Below are 23,778 nucleotides of genomic sequence, written 5' to 3' on the forward strand. Positions count from 1 at the left end.
TTATTCCAAAAGGCTAAGTCATTATTAGAAGCAACATCTGAAAACACTCCACCCATAACAATGCTGTGCGTTTTGGGGAAATTAAACGAATTTAGCAAAGCAGAGATCAGAGAACACATAAATCTCCTGAAGGATATATTCCTGCTTCTTTTAAAAATGTAAATCAACAGTCAATCCTGTAGCAAAACACGGTTGAACACATCAAACACTTTTATGGCTCTTGACACGATCGCAAAGCTGTGCATAATGATGAGCTCACACTTCATGGCGCGCCAGTGCCATCCCAGTAGGTTCTGTTGGTAAAACACAGCACTTATTGCATATTTTCATACATACTTGTCAAGGTTTCACATGCTTCAGAACTTACAATAAAAAAAACAAATGTAATGTTTTAAAATACAATCACTGACTACTTGGCTAAATAAAAGACAGTTTATAGTGATTTTGCATTTATTGCTAAATAATAAATTTACTGTTTCATATCTGATTCATTATAAGCTATCAATGAGAACAACTTTAGGTGGAGCGATCTTTTTAAAACATTAAGATGAGCTTTGCCTTTCTACCCTCTGGAAACAGGCTGCAGGACAAAAATCCAGTTATTATCTTGACTTGGCATTATGGAGAGCTAACATTGCTGCAAGCCTACGAGTTATTAAAAATTAAAGCTCGTCATGCCTAATTGCTCATCAGAAAATCAGAAATCAGCTGTGTATACCAAATAAAAACACAAAATTCCTTATTTGCGCATGCCTCACCAGTGAATGATGGTCTATGAGGACTATGAGGATGGTCTATTATGTTAATTAGGACCCAACTCCAAAATTATGTTCCTTCTCCAAAGCACTAGTAATGGATTTATTAACCTTAATAAAGCTGTAAACCCTTTATAAATGGTATGTTATTAAAAAAAAACAGTGTCCCGTTTTCAAAACTTTTATTAAAGTATTTGTTAAAGAAGCTAAATTACATTTCGTTTTCCTCATGTTGTTGTTGTTGTTATTTGTGTTTTGCTCCAGTCATTCAGCATTGATTTGTAGCACAATGCCATTCATAACATTACCATGAGATGGTGCCAGAGTCAGAATAATTCACCTGGGCACCTCAAAACACATGAACTTCTTTAAATGTTACCACACCCTGGATACATATAACATTGTAAAGTCAAATGCAGCATGTGTAATTAAACTCATTTACAGTTTGTTTGTTTGTGAGCTTTAACCTGAGATTCTGACGTTTCTGACAAAATACTTTATATTTAGAAATCGATTCAGGATTTAATGAATCAATATCGCTTTATTCAAGCTAAAATTGATTTGAATCGGAAAATTGATTATTGAAACCCACCCCTAGAGATAACCCTAATCCTAACCCTAATTTATCAGAACATGTGATTGTTGTGCCCCCTAAAAAACACATACATTAAACATATTTTTTGATTGTAAAGATGCTGGGGTTGGAGTCTTCACTGATAATGACTTATAAGGATTAAAAAGAATAGACTTCACAAATAAATAAAATATTTGTGTGTTAAATTGTGTGACTATACGTCTCACTGTTTAAAAAAAAAAGTAGGCCAAGAGGCACTTGGAAACACAATTTTGAGTAGTAAAACAGGAGTTTATATATCTGTCTGTGGAGAGATTTTATCAGTAGCGTTCCAAACAAGCAAGATACAGTCACAAAGCTTTACACAAAGAGGGGTGTAGCTGACTTCAGAATGAAGGCTGAGTACAGATATGACTATGGTCTGAGATTTCATTAGTATTGCAGTTGGTGTTACTTGTCCACGGGTGTACCTTGCCTTTCGCCCGGTGACAGCTTGGATAGATTCCAGCCCATCTGGGACCCTGAACTTGATAAGCAGTCAAGAATATGGATGGAATAATTTGTGCCCTCAACTGTAGAAGATTCGAGAGCTTATCTAATATTAGTTATGATGACATAAATAGAACATTATCGAATAACTGAATACACTAATGTTGTAGTAAAATGTCACGGTTCATGCCGTATCCTCATTTACTGCACAGGAAACTCATATCAAACTGACAGTAAAGACCAACACTGACACAGACTTACCATCAACTATTTCTCCCTGAAGTAAAGGAAAGCACATAATTATGAGCAAAAGCCACTACGATCATACTCTTGTTTTTAAGAGTGAGGCAGTTATGAAAAATTTTTGGGGAAAAAAAGTTAAGCCTTCTTTTGTACGACTTCACTAACCAGTCAAGTTATAGTTTAAATCTGTTTCTATTCCATAACATGATGAATGCCAAGAAAGCTCAAAGGTAAAGCTCAAACTTTACCTTTGACTTTTAGATATAAAATATTGTCATTGTATAATTTTATCTTATTAGATATTTTTGTGAAATTTCTCAGTAGTAATATACGTATTCTTGAATTACAGCTAAAAGTATTCATCAAATGTGTGTTTATTTACATCATCCAAGGGAACATTTGTGTCACAGTTAGGACAACCCAAAAAACTAATGCTGGAGTGTAGGCGTAATAAGGTGTAGTCAAACAGATGGCAACACAGTAGCTCAGTGGTTGGTACTGTTGCCTCACAGTAAGAGAGATCATGGTTTAAACCTGGGCAGGGCAGTGTGTATGTAACATACACACATTTATAGCCTTCTTGTTGTCTTACTGACCACTTCAACCTCTTTAGACTACAAGTCACATTTTATCTATTCATTAACCAGAATTAATACAGAGCTTTACTCTGCACATTTCAAAAACTCCACCCAAGCATGGGGAAAATATGCAAACTTCACACAGTATATAACATGAAAGCTGCTTCTCTTTCAGACTCTGGTCGCTGAGAGTAACTGAGACACAGCTACAAATGGTTTTGCAGCACATTTTCCCTTGACTTCTGTCTCTGAATATTCAGAATAATAATGCATACTTTATTGATCCCGGTGGAGAAATTACTTGTTTTTCTCTGCATTTGAGTGAAGCAGTGTGCAGCCACTGAGCAGGCGCCCGGGGAGCAGTGTGTAGGGACAGTACCTTGCTCAGGGGGTACCCATTCAGTGGATTCAAACCCCCGACCTTCCGATCATGGGGCGACCACTCTACCTACTGAGCTATCCCTGTCCAGCTATTCCAGTTCTTGATGAGAAAAGGACATTCACATTGTCACCATATTCCCTCTGACACTACACTGAGGGTGAAAAGTTCACACATTATTATCAAAATAATTTATGTTGTGATGCTGTGACCCACATTATCAGTTCCATTAACTTTGTGACAAATTGTCTTCACTGAGCAGCAACTAAAAAAGTGCAATTTAATTTTGAAAAATCAAGGTTTGACAAGTCATGAGTCAATGTTTTGACAACACTGGATCAAGCCTGAAATTAAATGTTAGCTGTATGTATTTTTTTTTATCTGACATTAGTAATGTAACCGAAAGGGAAAATATGCACACTGTGACACATTGCTTATTCATGCCACACAACACGCTCAGGATTGAATTGCTTGTAAAAAATTGTGTAAACGTTCCACAGAAATGCATCAATTCTACCGAACATTTAAACCAATGATCTTAGATTAAACAAATGCTTAAATCGTCCTGCAGGACATTTGCCTTGCATTTAAGTGTTTTTGATGTAATTGGTGTATGTGGTGCATATTTTGTCAGATAAGTATAACTTTGGTTGTTTTACAGTCGAAACAACAAAGGGGAAGTGGATGAATGTTTTCTGGAAATGAAGTCTATTAAAGTAATAGGTATATGTTTAGCAGCTTTTTATCCACTAGCAAAACTACAGATGGAAGCTGCTTTAGGGACACTTTACAACACAAGGTCTCATTTGAATAAGTCTTTAACATTTTCAGTGGAAATGTATTTTAATTTTTAGAAATGTTGACTTGTATACTATTTGTCAAACACTGCACTGCAGCATTTAATAGCATTAATCATAAAGTACAGTGGTGTCGTCCGCCACATGCAAACTTTAGGTTACTTGCATAATCCCGGTTCTCAGATTAGCATGAGTGAGACATCTCACTATGGGATGAGCCTCCTTGCATATTCCTCATTCCTCTTGTTCTGCCAATCCAGATTGGCTGGGGATTGCAACAATCATGTCAGGCAAAACCACCCATGCTTAAATATCTTGCGCTATTACGTATCCGTTATTCAAGATAAGCACCTCTTCTCACTTCGCCTCAACAAGAAGGGCTGTCTGGTAAGACATCTCACTCAGGCTACTTTGAGAACCATGGCTACACAAGTAACCTAAAGTTCTCATTCCTAGCATTTGTTTTGATGTCTCACTATGGGAAATGGAAATTCCCGTATTGCCAGACAAGCTTATCTCATGCAGTCACAACAATAGCCAGTATCCAAGTGAGGACCCAGTGCCCAGCACTTCTTGGGCTACACTTGGAGTGGAGATGTCTAGCCCATTAAGGCGAGAGGTGAAGACCAGCTCACTGCAATACAGATGTCCTGGCTTGACACCCCTCTAAAAAGGGCCCAGATCACTGCTGAAGTGAGCCCGCAGGCCCTCTGGTGTCTACTGCCCCAAACTCGTATACCCAAGAGCAATTGCCTCCACAAACCAGTGTGAGAGCTGCTGCTTAGTGATAGGCCTGCCCACGTAATAAAAAGCTGGTCACTTTTCCAAAAATCCTTCGTCCTGTCCAAATAAGCATGCAAAATACAAAGAGGACATAGCATATGCAGCCTTTGCTTGGTTAAAGCTAGTAGCAATCCTGTCTTTAAAGACAGATGCCTCAAATCAGCCTCTTACAGAGGTTCAAATGGAGAGCCACAAAGCCCCTCTAGCACCACTGCTAAGGCCCAGAGGGGTGCCAGAGGGCTGGCAGGGTTCATGCCCTCAAAGGGAAGAAGCCCCCTGTATAGAGCTTCTGCTGCTGAACGGGCGGCCCTTCCAAGAGACAGTTACCTTCCCTAACTCTAGGAAGATTACAGGATAGCATGCATAGCCATTCTGGGAGCGGGAGAAGTTGGTATGCTCTCTTCCTCACCCTGGAGAGTGTTTCCATTGATGTTGCTTCCGCAGGTAGCTCCAGTAGTGAGCCCCAGCTAGTGCCAGCCCGCAGTTTGACCCCCTCCTTGTCAGCACCATCCGCCGGGGTCTCTTCCTGACATTCACAATTTTATGAAATTAACAATTTAGGGATTCACTAAACATAAATAAAGCTTAAAAATGATCATTAGAGATCATTTAGTGTAGTTTGTCATTTAATTGACTCTGGTGCAATAATCCTCTTAAACACTGTATCCAAATACTACAGTGATGTATACCCCTTTTAATTGATCAGATTTCATCATGTTCAGTGTCACTGTTGTATTATGCTTGTGAGAAATCATGCAATTAAAACAACATTTATTGTAGTAATTCAAGCTATTATTTATATTTATATATATATATACACATATATACACATACACACACACACACACACACACACATATAAATAGGGGGTGCAACAATACTCATCGTATCGGTATTGAACCGTTTGATACAGTGCTTTCAGTTCGGTACGCATATGTATGAACAATACAAAAATTTTAATTTATTTTATCAACTTTTCTTCTGACGATGCTGTCTGTGTTGAGAGCTCAGTGGATCTGCGTTCGACTACTCCGCCTAGGCTGCACTGTCGAGCGCAGATCCACTGATCGCAGAGTGCTCGTTTGTGTGTGTGTGTGTGTGGGGGGGGGGGGGAAGCTAGCGAGACAGAAGTTAAGCTACTTGCAACATGGCAATTGCCTCAACACTACCTGAAATTGAGCCTCCCCCACCCTCATTCAGATCTGGCGTTTGGAACTATTTTGGTTTTTATGTGAAGCATGACCCTGATGGTAAGCGAGTCATGGACAAAAGTAAAACAGTATGTCGAATGTGCCACGCAATGCTCAATTACATTGGTGGGAACTAGTGCGTTAGCGGCAATAGCTCGTCAACGTGTTGACCCCGTCCAGCCCCAGGCACAGGGCGATCCGCGGTAACTCGTTAAGGGAGATTTGCCGCGTTATGGCTTTAATGTCATTTTAACGAGATTAACGCTGACAGCACTAGTGGGAACACAACGAATATGACTGCACATTTACGCCGACATCATCCTAGTGCAAAGACAAGTGGAAGCAGACAAAAACAACAAGCATGCATGCTACAAACTTTACCCGAGTCATTTAGACAGCTGTTAGCACATGATTCTCCTTATGGGGACCTGATATGTTTAATATGCTGCTGAGAATATAGCCCAGAAGAAGCTATAGTATAGCTTTTATTTTGGAAAGAACCATTTCTCTGTAATAAACTCTCTTTTCCAAAGATGAGTGATTTCTCGATCAGATATATATATATTTTTTAATTATTATTTTCTTGTTTCAGCAACATTAAATTTAAAAACTGTACTTTTGAGTTAAAATATATATTTATAATTTTAACAAATGACAAATTAAAAAGGCATGAACATTTTTTTTGTATCGAGAAAATATCGAACCGTGACACCAAACTATCGAATCGAACCGTGAATTTTGTGTATCGTTGCACCCTTATATACACATGTATTTCACAATACCTGTTTTACAGACCACACCATTTATGAGCACAAATGTATTTTTACAAGGAACTGCATCACAGCTACATCAATACAGCACTAATGAAACAAACAATGTTTATTGCTGTGCTATTCCGAAATGCCGTCTTATTTGCAAATAAATCAGTGCAGTCCTACTTGCAGTAATACTTTACGAATGGTGAGTAACTGAAGTACTCATCATTCAATTTACACTAATTAGTCTTTTTTGCACTATTTCTTTGTCAAGTGTAACAATTTGTATATTTACAAATGTTTTTTTAACTGACCAATAAATGAACAAGTCTTTTACACAGCTGGAAATTAAAGGATTTATTTACGGCAATTTCAATGCAATGTTTAGAAAGAGGAACATATAAGAATATTTTTTTAAAATCAGAAATGTATTTTCCTTGGAGGCACAAAGATTTTAATGTAATACTGTATTATTGTAAAGTTTGTCAAGTAAAACTGACAGTGGCTAATGTACATCAGAACTTTAAACTTTACAAAAGCTTTATGTGATGCTGCTGATCTCGATTGCGTATCTGTTTCATGATTAAGATATGAGAGTCAAGAAATAAGTTGAGCTTTACTGATTAATGTTGATATTCCTCAGTAATCATATAGAAAACTTCAATGAAAGTTAATTTAGTTTCTTCAAACAACTGGACTGAAAGGTTTTGTGGAGTCAGCCATAAAAGCTTCAATCTCCTCAACTGTACGAGGTACACAAGTCATCAGCTCTATGCCGTCTGCTGTGACCGCGATGTCATCTTCAATGCGAACCTACAGAAAGAAGGAACAAAGTGGTTAGTGACACATGAAAATAGTCAAAAGCAGGAGGCATTCAAAGATTTGAAATGAGCTGGACCAGTTACTGAAAGTTTTTTAAATATACATTTTCATTTGCTGATTATTTTGTAGGAATACCCTAGTTTAAGACTCAAACTATCAATTTGAAATGTATTTTAGGTTGATCTGAGCTACTATACTACTTTCTTTGGAGGAATACATCCTCACATTTATTTTGCTGATTTCTCAGGATTTGTCATTAAATGGCCGTGACAGAAAATCTGTTACTCTAACATTAATTAGCCTAAACATATTTGTGATATTACTTTTCAGTTAATAGACTTTATAAATACTTGTATGACAATCTAGGTTCTATTGTGACTTTGAACTGATCAAAAATATGACACAATACCTAAAATACCATAACATTCAATAGATCTTGCAGTGTTTAATTTACATATAAAAAGTCAAAGATGGTGGGACAAGAAAAAGCACACTCTACAGACACAATTTTAGAGATAGCAGCACCTTAAATTTTAAACTGGCTGACATTTTCATGCTTAAAGTGACATTATTCAATCTTTATAGCTTTTTTCTTCAAAGTTGTACATTTGGCCTTTAGCAAATCATGAAAGAATACCAATCCTGTCAGACTGTAAACCAAGCAGAAGCTGAATTAATTTCAGTATCAGTTGGCCCTTTGTTCTGTTACCACCCTGGTCTAACATAAACAACAAAAAGAACTGTGCAAGCATACTAACCCCTCCGAAGCCACGGAAGCGAGCCAGCACTTGGTTGTTGATGAAGCAGCTCTGGGCAGGGTTAGCCAGGGCCTGGTTCAGCAGGTGGTTGATGAAGTATATGCCAGGCTCCACGGTAAGAACCATCCGTTCCTGCACCAGGCGGCCCATCCTAAGACTCTTCAATCCAGGCTCGTCAATTCGCTCGATACCCTATACAGCAGTTGACAGTAGTATTATTTAATTATTTAAATAAATGTACTTTTAAAATATGTGCAAAACTGACTAAATTGAGGTTTATCCAACTACTGTATCCGATACCATAAATAAATGCTATTATATTTTTTGTCAGTTTGCTCATCAAAGTCAAAATATTTCAGGGTTTTTCATGCAAGACTTTATGTAAAAATCATCAAAATGCTTTTTACTCAAACAAGAAGAAGAGACAGATAAGAGCCATATAACATGGAAGTTTATTAATTCATCATTTTTATATTTTCCTGTCACACTTACCAAAGTCAGTTAACAGCATTGTCATGTATCCACACACTGAGCACTGCATTCAGTGATTCCCACCCCCTCAAAGTTTAATTCTCATACTGTTGCCGTCAGCAGGGGAACATTCAGTAGTTCTACTGGAAATGCTGAGGGTTAACCAACTTCTCTATTTACATGTCAAAACTGAATATCACTACAAATTCCTCCACCACAGCGTGAAACTATCTGTGCTCAAAGTTCAGATGACATTTCATCTTCCCCTCATCCTGAACTTGTTCCTTGCAGCCTGGCCTAATTTAGTTCCTCTCTCACTTCTGCACCAATGGTCTCTTTATTACTGAGGACACATCAATATTCCAGTAACAGAAATATTTTCGTCCTCTACTGTCTTCAGACTATTACTGTCACAGAAATAACTGCTGACTAGTTGTTGTGTTGTGTGAAATTGCAGAACACAAGAGTTCTGTTCTCACCTCAGGGTAACCTCCTACATCGTGCACATCAATACCCAGCAAATGTCCAAGGCCATGGGGCATGAATACAGAGCCCAGGTGGACCTTCATCATGTCCTCCACGCTGCCAATTAGGATGCCAATCTTTACAAGTTCTTCCAGGTGAACCCTGTCAGCCACACGGTGCATGTCGGTCCACTTCACACCTTTAAAACAAGCATTTTTGTCAATGAACAACAAAGCAGTTAAAAATTTAACTATGCGTGTTATTTTAAAAGATTATTAATTTTTTAGGGACTGTAATTCACAAGGATATTATTTTCAAAGCTCCAATTGTAATGAATACTAAAGAATACTTTTGTAACTACCTAAAACACTACACGTGTAACCAGTTAAAAGACTTTACAGACAAGTATCCTCATGGTGATCAGTTATGATTTGTGCTTAAGAAAAACAGATTTCTATATCTGTAACATATTAATTAGTTTTTAACCCCTATGCTGCTATGTTTCAATAAGAACAGCAGATTCAGTTTTCTTGACATTTGCTCACTTTAATTTTAGTTCGGTAAAATAATATAACCTGGTCTGAGGGCAGCCATCACCGCACGTGAGGCTTTCAGGACGGCTTCGTAGATGGCCCTTTGGTCTGGAGTGAACTTGCCATTAGCTGGGAAGGAGCAGGTGATGTCCGAGGAGTAGCAATAGTACTCTCCACCCATATCAAAGAGACTGCAGGAGACAAAACAAATAAAAATGATTAGAGAATTATTAAAGAATTTATTTCCAACATGTTTTATGTTTGTGTCCCACATGCTTTTCGATAAAAAGAGATGCACAGAGATGGCAAAGTCACTAAAGGTCACAAGAACAGTAACCTTGATGGCATTTGCGATGGTATTTGACAAAAACTGCATGCTGGGAAATGGCTCATTTAGGAGAATCTGTACACATTTATACCTTGTAAAGCACTTTGTGATCTTTTATCTAGAAATGTGCTATATAAATAAAATTTTACTTACTTACTTACATTCTGAATTAAGATCCAGAAGAATGAGGTGGTTGTAGTCCCCCCCACTCATTAAAAAAAACAAAAAACAAAAAACAAAAACACAACCCATCGGTACTCACCACATATCTCCATCTGCGATTGTCTTGTCATTAGGAGCGCCAGCATGACCATAATGGAGAACAGAGGAATTATTGCCACTGGTGGGAATAAACAATGCACCAGTCACAAAACATAAATAACATTATTCTTCAAAGCAGAGAATACTTTAAAGCATCAAATGGATTCCAGTCTCTTGTTTTAAACCCCTAGTTTTAACAGGAAAAACGCTTTCATCTACAGGCCACTAATCTTTACAATGTTCATGATGCATGGCCTTTAACCCAAAAGGCCAGAACATGATTAACAGCATTTCAAAATCTTTCATCCATAATGATGCTGCTCGCTCACAGCTAAAGGGGGGATGTTAATACAGTTTTTTTTAATGAGCATAGTTTATTCTGGCCAACAAATCACCAGGGATACAGAAGAGATGCATGGAGCCTGCTCAACTGTGTCATATACCCTTGAAGGTACTGCAGGAGCATAGTTTCCTCCAATGTATCGCAATTTTGTCGAAAATTGAAGTATTTTCTTTCCCCCTAGGAGCGCTCAACTTAATAGAGGAACAGAGTATTTGGTGCTCTAATGCCTAGGGCTATGGTGTCAGGGTCAACTGCTCGATTGTATGATCAGTATGCTACGATTGCCGGTATTAAACTCTAAAGGAAAAAAGCACTACAGCAATGGTTTTCTTTCATTCATTTTTGGCACCAGGAAGAACAGACTCAATTTGATTTCTAATACCAGAAATAAAACAGGTAATGAATTGTCAATGCTCACGTTCCACAAATACAGGTGTAAGAGGTGTGGCGCATTCCTCCTTTAGTATAGCAGTAGTGCTGGAAAAGACTGCAAAGATAGAAGGAAAAAAAAAAATCTAATTACCTGACAGGCTTCCTCTGCCCTTTTCCTGACTCTATGCTTTTTAAGAATTCATTCAGCACTCATTCTTTAATCATCACATGGCCAAACACATCAAACAGCTTTATGACTCTCGACAGCATTGCAGACCTGTGTAGGATGTTAAACTATTCCTCTTAAATGGCCAGCACAAATGAGCATGATGGAAAGCTACTAAGACACCAAGGGTAGTGAATACTCAGACATGAAGAAAGTAAACTGAAATATTTATACTATTACATATTTCTTGTGTTAAGCACCCATATTTTGAGTACCTCAAAACTACAACCAAGCACTGAATCTGAATTTTAATCCTATACTATGTTTGTATACCAGAAGCATGCAGTGAAGCAATATGCACACTTTCCAGTTACCGAGTAACCAGTCATTACGTTACACATCATTATTAACAAGGCCTTCAGATTTCCTACTACACTGGAGCTAATAATTCTAAGCAAGCAAAGAGGTGTGACATTTCTGTTTGTTCCATCTGTGTCACCAGGGTGTAATCTAAACTGATTTATTCATTCATCATCACCTGCTGCTAATTTTACACATCAAAGGTTTAACTAATCCAATTAGAATATATAACAAACCAATTACATATCGTCAAACATAGTAAATGCATCAGCATAACATCTACCCAAATTAGTGTGGACTAAGTCCACTTGCTCAAAAATTCATTGTCATGTAAGTAAGCAAGCATAAGTAAAGTCTAAGGAATGCAGTGTGCTTCCATGTCTTGTCACCAAACACAAGTTTTTACGTCTTCATAATAATAATAAAAAAAAAACTCGACCTCTCCATTTCATATTCTTTCTTTCCGGGTTTCACATGCTTCATGATCTATGCAAAAAAGAAAAACAATATATGAGATTAGCAAGTTTGAAATCTATTTTCTAAATCCTTTTTAAATTAAATTCAAATTCCATCCTCCTTTAAAATGATCTTCAATGTCCACAGAGTGCAAGTTAAGCTTTTTTTAAACTTATTAATGTATTTTTTTGTACCTGACTGCACTGTGGCAGAAATATTTTGAATCTCTGCTGGAGGTGTGTTGGTTCCAGTTCTATCAAACTATGAAACAAATGTCCATGATCTCGTGCCATGGTTTTATCTTCCCACAATAAACCGTGAATTTAAACACAGAAAAAGCTGACTGTGTGTGATACACATGTCAGGGGAAATAAAGAAACAGATGGATCTTTTCATTGCAGTAGCTAACTGCAGGGACATTACTGGATTCTAGCCAAGCTTTGTGGTGAAATAAACATTTTAACTGAGCATCAGTTTAACTATTTTTGATAAAGTGGTTAAACATTTCTGCTGGTGTAAACAACCAGTGTGTAAACACAGCATGAGTAATGGAGGCTGAAAATCACTTTGTAATGTGCACTACGAAGGGATATGCTAAGTAATTAGGTGCTCATATTGCTTATTCTAGTTAAGCATTTGGAGCTGCTAGAGCATGTTAGTGTGCTTAAAGTTGTTATATTTAAAGATTATATGGATAAAGAATCAACTGGAAGTGCATCATAATTAATTAGTTTACTTTTAGCTCAATGTATAACCAAATGTGCTAATTTCTAATGCTGCTCTTCTTCTTTATAACACATTTAATAAATGTTCTTTACACAGTTTATGTGCAAAATACTGTATTTTGTAGAGCTGCAGTGAAGTACTACATAAAGGCATAAGGTTTTTATAAGTATGAGAGATGCTTATTAGGGAGCTTCTCTTTTTTAAACAGCAAACACGCAACACTTATTGTGAGTGACTTTAAAGGACAGATAAAATTGTGAGGTTAACTGCTGCTCAGCCCCTGAAGGTTATTTATGTTGATAGAGTCAAATCCTGTGCAGATGTAAAGTATTGCTTTAATGTTACAGCTTATTGGTCAAATGCTACCACAGTTAACTGCTCGCCTCCAAGCTACTGGAGGAAGTTAAAATCGATAGTGTTTAAACAGTTTAATGTCTTAGAGGATCCTGAGATCTTTACACCTTTGGGGGAGTTTTAAAATGTAATAAGCTTTTTGATAGTTTGCGTGTTTAATTCCATGCTCTGATTTTTTTTCCTTCCTTTTCCTTTCGTTCCATAAATATACTACTTTCAGTTTTTAAAAATCGCCTGTTTAACTGAGAGCTAACTTACCATTTTGTGGGCTTCACTGGAAACTCTGTTGGTGTAGCGCAAGACCTCCAGCTCCATATCAGTCTTAACGACACGGCTGCAAACAGAGGAGTAACCAGCTGTCTCTCAGACTAAGAAAATCACATTACACATTACAGTGGATCTACAGCCATATAGTACACAGAATATAGGCCTCAGACTAAAAGAAAACTGGTGTATTTTTCTTTAACCTGTACTTTATTTTCCAAATAAGCAAACGTCCTTATTTTTATTTGAGGTAAATAGAAATTAGCTGCAATCTCAAAACTTGTAGAGACAATCAATTTTAACTAGTTTGGTACCACCAGTAAGAGCGGTAGTAGCAATGCTATCAATTTGCCCAGGGGGATTTTCATGGCAGCTATTTCGTGGACGATTCTTGTAGTATGCAAACTCAAAACTGGACTGATTCCATTCATTAATGTCATTATTAAGATGAGCAAGGACAGAAAGTTTGAAAAAGTACCCATATTTAGTGCAACATCTGTACTCTAGTGGCTGAAATAGTCATTTCTAATATACATTGCTAACATAGCAACAAGTGTAAGAATCACGTGTCGAGAAGCTTTTAGGTAATTTTAAGGTAAGTTGTATATAAATGAGATCTGTCATTTTTTGTTATTACAGTTGATGCTTTATAAGCTACTGTTGCAGAGCTACCTATAATATTTATGTCTACAATGTGAGTCTTTCACTTGAATTAAAACTTTGCTTGCTAATTTATACCATGCTGTTCTCATGTTTTGTGTGTACCTAAGATGGCTTAGTAATGAAATGAAATAAAGATTTCTATACAAATAATCCACATAAATAATCCAATGCACTTGTAACAAACAGTAACAGTAATTAAAAGGGGAAAAAAAGAGCTGTAGTGAGACGAGTGTGCAGAGGGTTCAATCAAGCCCTGCTTCCCATGAGGTGTGCCTGAAAAGCATTCCTCCTCATTTTAGAAAATGTCAATTCATCTGGAGGGTGCAAACTCTAATGCCAAGGACAACCAGGCAAGCACGAAGTCCATTACATCCACACAATCTCACTTCTCAATTGAGAGGGGAAAAAAAGAAAGAAAAAGAAACAACCACAAGAAAAACCCCCGTTTCTGATAGCAGACACACAATTACCTCACTGGGCAGCTGTAATTGCCAAGATTTGCGAGAATCTGACTGAACAAACTCTTAGGCAAAAAGTGCTTTTTCTCAAGTGGACTTTTTCAGTGACAAATTTTAATTACTTACCAGTCCACAATGACAGGGTGTAAAAGAGTGTTGTTCACTTGGAAGCTAATCCAAGAAAGAAAAGCAAAAAGAAAAGAAATTAAATGAATATGAAGCAAATGGTTACATTTCTTTTGAAACAAGTACTTGAGCCTGGGGTTAGAGTAGGATGATAAAAATAGCAAATATATGCAGTTAAAAGAACAAAGACCAGTGCCAAGGACAATGCTATTATTAATCAATGAATAACAAGAAAATTTGTTTAATTGAATTATATTTGAAATTAGGTTAATCAGCAACAATAAGTATATGTAAGAGTTTTCTGCATTCTTAGTGAAAAACAGAAAAAACCCATCCACAAACAAAGTATAATTATGTTAATGCAAATTGAAGCCAATTAAACATACCGACTAATTCCATCAAAGGAGGCCTCACGGCAAGTGCTCCCACTATCTGTATTCTGTCCTCGCTGCAGAAAAAATATAAAACAGGCAAACAAGTGATCACATCACCACCGTGTGAATATAAATGTTTATACAGCTTAGTAAATATTTTCTGGTATCTAGGAGTTCATCCATTTTTAAAAGGTAACCTTTTTCAAAAACAGATTTGGTGCTACTATATAAGAGCTTAATTAAACAATTCTTTTATTTTTCATACAACTGAGGTGGGAGCCAACATAAAGCAGGGTACAGAGGGGTGATTAGGGTGAGGATGATTCAGCAAAATACTCCCATACCAGCAATATTCAATACTACTTAACAGAAGCTTAGCATTAGCTGTAATTGGGCAAGAATGAGTGAGACATACCAGTGTGAGGAGAACTGCTGGTTTTAGGTTGGACAGGACATTGGCTATCTACAGGAATGCAGACAAAAACTAATTAGACATATCATAGCATGGCAGAAATAACAAGCACAAGTTTTCCTTTGCTTTCAGGTGGCAGAATAAAGGTGACTTTGGCAGGAACCATCCTGCCTCTGTGGCTTCTCCAGCAGGACGTAAGAACAATAAAGCCTTGGATCACTGACCTGAAAGAGCTGCTTAATAAAAAGAAAAAAAGCCTTCAGGTCTGGGGACAGGGAAGAACTGAGAAGCATGTAGCACGACCTAAGGGTGAAGCTGAGGAAACACAAAGACTCCTACGGGAGTAAAATAAAGACAATCACTGGGTTTAAAGTGACAGACAGACAACCAGTGGGCAGCCTGGAGAGAGCAAATGAGCTAAACGATGTCTTCAACAGGTTTGGTTCACAGCCCTTTGCTGTCTCCTCCACACAAACTCTGGTCTCCACTCACCCTCGCTCCCCTTCTTCTCCCCAAGTGAACTCTATGGATCAGAGTTCCTAAGGCAGCTCAAATGATGTGTGCACCAAAATGCTCTACAGTGCTAGAGGAGCAGCATCAGAGTCGGAGACACCAATAAACTCAATAAACTAATTAGGAAGTCTGGCTCTATGACTGGCTGGAAAACTGGTCACACAATCTGCTATCCATCACAGATAATCCTGACCATCCTCTGCACCACTTACTGGGCAGGCAATACAACATATCTACCTGTCAGAAAAGTTTCTCCCAAATAATAATAATATCCTTAATAAAACTAAAATTCCTAAATTATTCACTCCATTGTCTTAAAACACGCTTTATCTTCAAAACCTACAATCTAGATTCTAGCAGCTCAAATTTTAGAAACTGGAATAAGACATAGTTTGAAAGGACACTCACATGAATAGTGTCTGAACAGTTTTAATGGCAATGTGAGGAAATCATTCTCATTCTCAACTGTAAATTTAAAACATGAAAACATTTACCCTGTATATAGTGATGATGCATAGAGGATCTGCTCATGGTTAAAAATGCATCTATTATTTAAAAGTTAAAAAATATTGAAACAGAACACAACAGAATCATAAAAATGCCAGATACTATTAAAACACAAATTCAACAATTTAAAGGTGATTTGTGTGCATTTAAAGTAGGGTAGTGCAATGAAAAGTGTGTGTGTGCATCAATACCTCCCATGTCTGAGTGCTGCCTAAAATATTCATGACCTGATTTGGATAAGAAAGAAATATTGTTCTCTTTTTGGTTCTTCTGTAGGCAGCATTGCCATCTGAATGCTGAACACCACCAACTGCTTTTTTGTCTTTCTAGATGTCAGCCTTGGGTATTTGTAGGTAGTCGTGCAGTTTATTATTTTTTTCTAATTTTACCTACTGTGTTAAGCTGGTGTTGATTCATGGAAAACTTGGCAGATGACTTGCATCTTAACCTGTGACTAATTAGGATATCTAACGCCTCAAGCAGGTGCAGAGATGTTAAAATACCTGAAATATCATCTGAAGTATGAATCATCACTTGGACAAAATGTAAACATGGAAATTACTGTATAATTATGTGATCGTTTAAATGCTAACCTCTTAGCATTTTCTGGCTAGTGAACACTCTTATATTGTACTCTGCATATATTTTATGATTTGTTAACATGAACACCTCCAGAATAGCTCTGGTGCTGTCAATCCACCAGTACAGCTCCCCTGGGAATCTGCTGTCAACACTGATAAACATAACCATTTTTCTACTCTTTCAAAACATGCAATTACAAAGAGCCTTAACTTAAGTGCATTCCTCACACTGGGCTGTTAAATGAAGCAAACAGAAGTGCAGGTTACAAATTTAAATAATAAAATTCAAAATGAAGCCCCCCTAAGAGTATGGGTGGTTTGGCTCTTTCTCAGTTATGCATTCTAATGAACTGTTGTACCAAATGGATTATCAGTGTAATGCTCCATGTGCTTTGGGGGAGCCAAAAGCACTGTCCACATTTTCTCAACAAGGTTAAGGACTATCCTCTGAGATTTTACACCGTCTCACACAAATAACTTTAGTTCTATCGTCCTATTATATGCAAATACAAACATGTCTCAGAAATCATTTCAAACCTTTCCATAAATATTCTATTATAATTTCAATAACTAACTATAAATCAAATAAGACCTGCACTAAAAATGTATTTGGCACATATCTTGTAGAAGGTTGTCAATAGGGGTTTAGCCAAGATGTGCAACTAGCATAGTGACGATTCTTCTTTAAAAAAAAAATAATATCTGTTTTAAAACACATAGCACAATTTCACAAGTTACCCTTTCTTACTTGTAGCACAGAGCAAGAGATGGCTTACATCAGCAGTATTCTCACTACTGAAAATACTGTTTAATTTAGGCTCAGATGGTGCCTGGGTAGCATGCAGGAGGCAGGATGCATAAAGGCCACCTGCTACTTGTGAATACACCTGTCTATTACCTGCGCTTTTCACACATCAGTATAATTATATGTCACACTGACTTTGTACCAGGGAGCTGAAAGGTTAGACTGTTTAATCAAAGTCCTTCTAAAAGCAAGGCTCGCTATTCATCTTGAAATGGCTCTAGGCACTTATGTGGCCAGTAATTTTGAAGCATTATGTAAATTAACTTTAATTCTAATAGTTGTCAGGGTATGTATAAAATCACCAGTAAAATCTGATCAAATGTTCTTAAAGGGTTTAGTGCTATTGCCCCAGCATAAGGTTTCAGTTTTTTCTTCCCCTGGGAAGTTACACGTGTATCGCTGCCTTTGGTCTCACAGAATTCTTCAATAAATTTGAATTCAAGATTCTTTGACTTTTCTCACTTGTAACCGTTTCTAGTTTCATGAGTGAGCCAACTGCACCTTTGCTGGGTAATGACTATAAAAGCTCAGAGCTGCAACGTATGCGAGGAAAACGGCACTAATGTCCTTTGATCCTGGTCATGGCTTTATCAATTAACATTAAAGATCAGCTACCATACAGAAAAACAGATCACACCAGAGAGGCTGGGCTGTAAAGACCAACACTGACAGACTTACGTCACAGGTGTGGTGCACCTCATCAACAGCATACTTCTCCTTGAAGTGCTCTTTGGGAAAGATCCTGTCAATAAACGAAAAACATAAAACTGATGAACAAGTGCACTAGACAAACCATACACATAAAATCAGACGAATTTTCAAAGGCTTGTCTCTTAAAACATTACTGATGGGCTATGTTACAACACACTAGCAGAAGTGCAGTATTGAGGACAGAGTTCAGAGAGGAAAGAAACTGAGCAGAACCTAGAACATTAATTGCTGATCACGTTACTTTTGAGTGAATTTTTTTTCTTAAAGAGTCATATGACAAAAGATGCTTTTAGGTTTCTAGATTAGGGAAGTGAGCATGACCATGTGAGATGGTCAGTATCGGTTATGGTGTCCAGAGTTTTCAATGATCGTCTTATACACAACCAAACAATACTATGGATAAATAAATAAATCGAGTTTAACTGAACAATTTATTCTGTAGTGAGTGAGTGATCTTGATATTATAGGGCACCACTGCTATAGTCCAAATCACTAAGACTGAGGAGGTCTATGTATTTATAAAATGATTATATATTATATTGCATTTGACAATAAATATAATACACAATTAAATACACAAGGTTTAAAAGCTGATAACATAACTGTCAGCCCTTCCTTGAAGGTATAGCTCACTGCTATGGACTAGCGGATGCTGATGTTGGCCTTGTACACTGCTCTTTGAGGATTAGTGTGACTCACTCTCCCATCCAAGTAGCATAGCTCTCGGGCAGTTTAGGAACAAAAAGAATGGATTTCCCAGAGTCCACATCAATGGCTCCGTAGCAGTCAGCCTCAGTCACTCCAAAAGCCCAGTGGAAGAAAGACTCCTGTACAATCCAAGAATCAGTAACAGGATTAATGAACTAGCTTTGTTCAGATTATTTCATGGGAAATATAAGAGCTTTCCTTTGTCCAGCCAGTTAGGTCAAGTGACATCAAAAGTAAACCTTCAATATTCTGACTGATTTCTGTTCAAGCAAATAACAGTCTTGAGTTTGTGTTGTAGAAGAATTATATTCAAGAAAAAAAATGCAGCTAAGTTTTTTCTATGCAGTGTACAGGTTGTCCAAGATATTTGTGGCAGGGTGTGGAGAATATGCAAACAAGAAATGTTGAAACCTGACTTTGTCCAGGTCAGGTGTTTGTGCACTCAAATTGAATACACTGATTGTTCAGACAAAATGAACTACAGCTATTGATTATTTTAGAAAATTAAGTTTAGATTAATTGAGTAATCTGATAAGAATACTTCTGTTTTTATTAATAAGAAATAATAAAGATTCAAAAGCAAAAGAATAATGATGATGCACAGAGATGTGGTGCAGAATATGTCGTTTGCCATTTGTTTGAAGCCAGCTCACCTCCTGCAACCACTTTTCCGAGAATACGCGCTTCTTTTACGGTTCGGACTCCTTCTGACATTTCTTTGGAGGTGGAGGAACACCAAAGTAATTGCTTAAAGGAGCTTCTTCAACATATTTAAGAGTCCTAAACAAATGTCTAACCTCCTCCAGAAAATCTTATGTACGCAAACGCGCATTCCAACTTCTTATCTGTTGCTCGTCTTTTATTTTGATAGCCTATGCGCACCTGCAGACCACTTATGTGCACCCCTAGTTATTAACTTATGTTAATAATAATAATAATAATAATTCAGTGACCAGCCTAACAGCACCAGGTCAGTGGCTCAGAGTTTTATTACATTTTAATTAATATAATTTATTGAAATAAATATGGTGTAGTACACCCCATGTCCCCCTTTTAGACTCACCCCTTACTTTCTAAGGCGTCACTTCAATAGAAAGTGGGATGGCTGTAGTCAGCCTTAAGCAAGCTGCCTGACTAAAAAATAGTGTCAGACTAAGATGCATATTTATGCTTTTAATGTAAAATTATTGTAAAGCTTGGTTGTATATTTGTTGCTGTGTAAAATTCAACTCAAATTTTTAAAAAACAAGCAGATTTAAAAACAACTCACATTGGCCAACGTGCTGTGAAAAGAAAAATAAATCACAATAAATAATGGAATAGATAAGTAATAAGTAAAATACATGTTAATAGGTGCTAAACATGTGCAGTTGTGACTAAACAAGGCATAAGAGCCATACTGAGAAAATACCATGATGGGCTTTGCAGTCAAACAGAAGGCTCTTGAAATTAATTCTAAACCTCATTGGGAGTAGAGAGAAGCCGAAACCTGCTGGTGGATGGAAGGAGCTAAAAAGTCTTCAGATTTGTGCTTGTGGTTTGATGAAGATCTGATGAAGAACGTTTTTATGGCAATCCTGCTGTTTTAGACCTTAAAAACACACTTTAACTCTTAACACCTGAGTAGACTCTACATTAAACTACGACAGCATCATCTCCCCTACTTTTTGTGGAGAAAACTGGGGGTCGTTTGGGCTTAATGGTGTAATACTTTTTCTTCACACGCAAACTCCTAAATAGGTTTCTGTTGCAGTTCTGTTTTTTGTGTGAGAGAAACGTTCATGCTTACACTGATTAAACAAAGCATTGAAGCAAAGAATTTCCCTCAAGGACTTTTTGTAATCAAGTTAACCAAGGAATCTCTGCAGCTCTAAAATAAAGAGCAAACTCACTGATAGGCTGGGCTCCTTTAACGAATGAATAAATACACTACCAATACATGTACCAACCTGTCTGAAGAGGACGTCTGTGTCCGTGCAGTACCTCTGCGTCTGTTCTCCTCCCTGCAGCACCACTACTGACTTTGGCACCACACCATCTTTGGCTTTCAGCCCCTGGCACAGTCGCCGTCGGTTCTCGGCAAAAAGGGCAGCAGACACCCTCAGGGTGTCATTGCCCAGCCAGTAGACAGGTCTGAAAGGACAGGAAGACAAAATATCTCAACGTGGCTCAGGGTGGAGTAGTGGCTGGAGAAAATGATGCATAGTTGGAGTCAAAATTAGAACTGCCCTGTATCAGCGAGCACAAGACTGCAAACACAATTACTAAACTTACCACACTGTTTGCATCATTCAGCTATTCTCTCATATCCTTATATGTATATAGCAAAAATTTATTGTCATGATTCACACAGTTAATGTTGTACCACTGTGGTAGTACACAGTGGAGTCATATGTCCCAAATCTGTCTATAATTGCAGTATAAATGATCAATTCTCAATTAATGTTAGGGCAAACCAGCAGCACTCAGACAGAACATCAAAACCCTGCCTAATACCGTGCCGGCCTCCTTGTGTCAGCAAAAGTGGTCTGAACCATCAAAACATGGACTTTGCGCCCTACAGATTGTGGTGTTGGAACTTTAATATTGTGGTTGAGTGATGAAGATTTGATCTAATAATACATCACAGTCACTATAAAAAAAGATTTATTCCAGAATAAATAGCAGGAGTAGATGACCTGCCGTGTTTTTAGTTCTATTTGGGAGTAATCCTCAGGATTTGCTCAGTACTATCAAACTTTTAAAGAGAGAGGTGAACGTTTGCCCGAACTCCCTTCGGGAAGAGTTAAGACATAAGCTACAGACCGATAGACAGCCTTGTAAGTGATAGGTCTTGGGTATAAATCTTGGTCTCTGGCTGTAGCTTGGCTGATAAGATTAAAAACCCAACATATCTGTACCAAAGGTTAATCTATAACTTCCTAGAATTTAATGGCTGATGGCTTTCAGTATCATTCCCGGTTGACTGAGTTTACTGGCTAAAGTGTGTATCTGCAACAAAATAGAGCCACTTCTATTATTGAGCAAGGCAGATAAAATCTATGAAACTGGAAGCCAACTATTCCACCCAACAAAAGCTCAGAAATAGGAATAATACCTTGTATAGTACAACTGTATCAATAATTTAAGATTATAAAACCCTAAAATTTCTATTGATGTGCTAGATTACATAATACTGTGAGGTGTCTCATCTGCTTGTTCCACACTCTGAAAATTGCCTGGGACACTCTAGCAGAGATAACTTTATATGTGCTGACTGCAGACTTTTTCATGATCACCACAGCAGATTATTTTATTGTTTTATAATGGTTAATAAGTCAGTCTGGGTTGTTTCACAATTGCAAGAAAATTGACCTTTGCTGAGATCAGCATAATACTACAAGGTGTACAAACTCGGAACAAGAAGACTGAAATGTAAGAATTAAAATCGTTTTAACCAATTTATAGCCTATAGCCTTGTAGCTAGCTAGTTTTTTTTTTTTTATTCATTAAAAAAACTAAAGTAATTCAAAAGTTGGTTTTCTATTTTGCTGGAATTCACAGCGTTTCTTATACAGCCCTTGAGGACAACGTTTAATTTACTATATATAGTTACTTTATATCTAACATTCTAAATAGTTGCAGTTGAAGTTGCAGACTTGTGCACAACTTTTCAAGGTACACTTGTCCCAGTTCTCCTGTGGCTTTTAGGCTGTCTCTGTGTCTTCCGTTTAATCATGTGGCTCCTTGAGCTCAGATAATGTTCCCTTTCTATGTAGTTTTACCCTGAAATATTTAGTAACTTTTTGGATTATTTTCTAATATTGATACTGATTTTAAAATACACACACGCGCACCCAACAGTTTAGGTACACACACACACACACACACACACACACACACACACACACACAAATCCATGCAGTAAAGCAAAAGTGCGTCACAATATTACAGACAATAGCGAAAACGTAGCTGCAAGTATCAACAGTTAAGAAGTCCCATATTTCACTAAAAAACGGGTACTTATCGCGCAGTTTGACAGTTAATAAAGGGTGTTTTTTAGCTGGCAACATATATCGCGAATACGTAAGTGAAACATGCATGCAGCAAAGCAGGTTACGCTAACACCACTCAATTAATTATTAGGCGTATAATAAATACATATTCATTAGTCAATCACAACTTACTTCGCTGCTGCAGCCATGATATTGCCAAGTGTCCGACGAATGTCACGTGGGGAGAGCAGTCACGTGAGTTTTACGTGGCGACATCAGCTGACGTGGCATGTTGTTGCATTCACGTATTCAGGAAATACGAGCACTAGCAGTCAGTGAAGTAGAATTTCAGTCTTGGCTTAAACGTTTACAACGCCCCGTAGTACAAAAACACATTACCTTAAAGACATAAAAGAAAGTCCTAAGAAGAGTCTTTATAAATGGGTCACTTCTCAAAATACTACTGTTTGTTTGATAACGTTCTGATTGTGAAATTTTAAAAAAATCTTGTCCTTAAAATGAAAAATGATGTGTTAGAGGAATAAATATGCAATAAAATGCAACTCCTCTATAGTCACAGAAAAAATAATTATAATAAAAAAAAATGTCGGCACACAAGTACAGAGAATATTAAAGGAATCATGTTCAATACCTCTTTTAAGACTGTTTTTGGCATATTTAATTTTTGACAATATCCTAATAAGGGTTCCTGATTTATTTATTT

At 37.3% G+C, this 23,778-nt stretch overlaps 1 protein-coding gene across 1 annotated transcript; it reads right to left on the reverse strand.

Moving 5' to 3' along the window:
• Window positions 1–6,885: 6,885 nt before the first annotated feature.
• Window positions 6,886–23,304, reverse strand: LOC146718294 (xaa-Pro dipeptidase-like). Its single transcript, XM_085445481.1, has 15 exons — window positions 23,247–23,304; window positions 21,030–21,213; window positions 19,072–19,199; window positions 18,340–18,403; window positions 15,259–15,306; window positions 14,856–14,917; window positions 14,470–14,514; window positions 13,217–13,292; window positions 11,862–11,908; window positions 10,943–11,011; window positions 10,183–10,260; window positions 9,635–9,783; window positions 9,074–9,258; window positions 8,124–8,315; window positions 6,886–7,356 (listed from the first exon to the last, which is right to left on the reverse strand). Exons 1-15 carry the CDS (start codon window positions 23,261–23,263, stop codon window positions 7,228–7,230), a joined length of 1,473 nt encoding a protein of 490 aa, XP_085301607.1. The 5' UTR covers window positions 23,264–23,304; the 3' UTR covers window positions 6,886–7,227.
• Window positions 23,305–23,778: the final 474 nt, after the last annotated feature.

This window comes from Copadichromis virginalis, linkage group LG1, assembly GCF_057382275.1.
Source record: "Copadichromis virginalis isolate Kocher_CV1m ecotype Utaka linkage group LG1, C_Virginalis_male_GT1.1, whole genome shotgun sequence".
NCBI classification, from domain to species: domain Eukaryota; kingdom Metazoa; phylum Chordata; class Actinopteri; order Cichliformes; family Cichlidae; genus Copadichromis; species Copadichromis virginalis.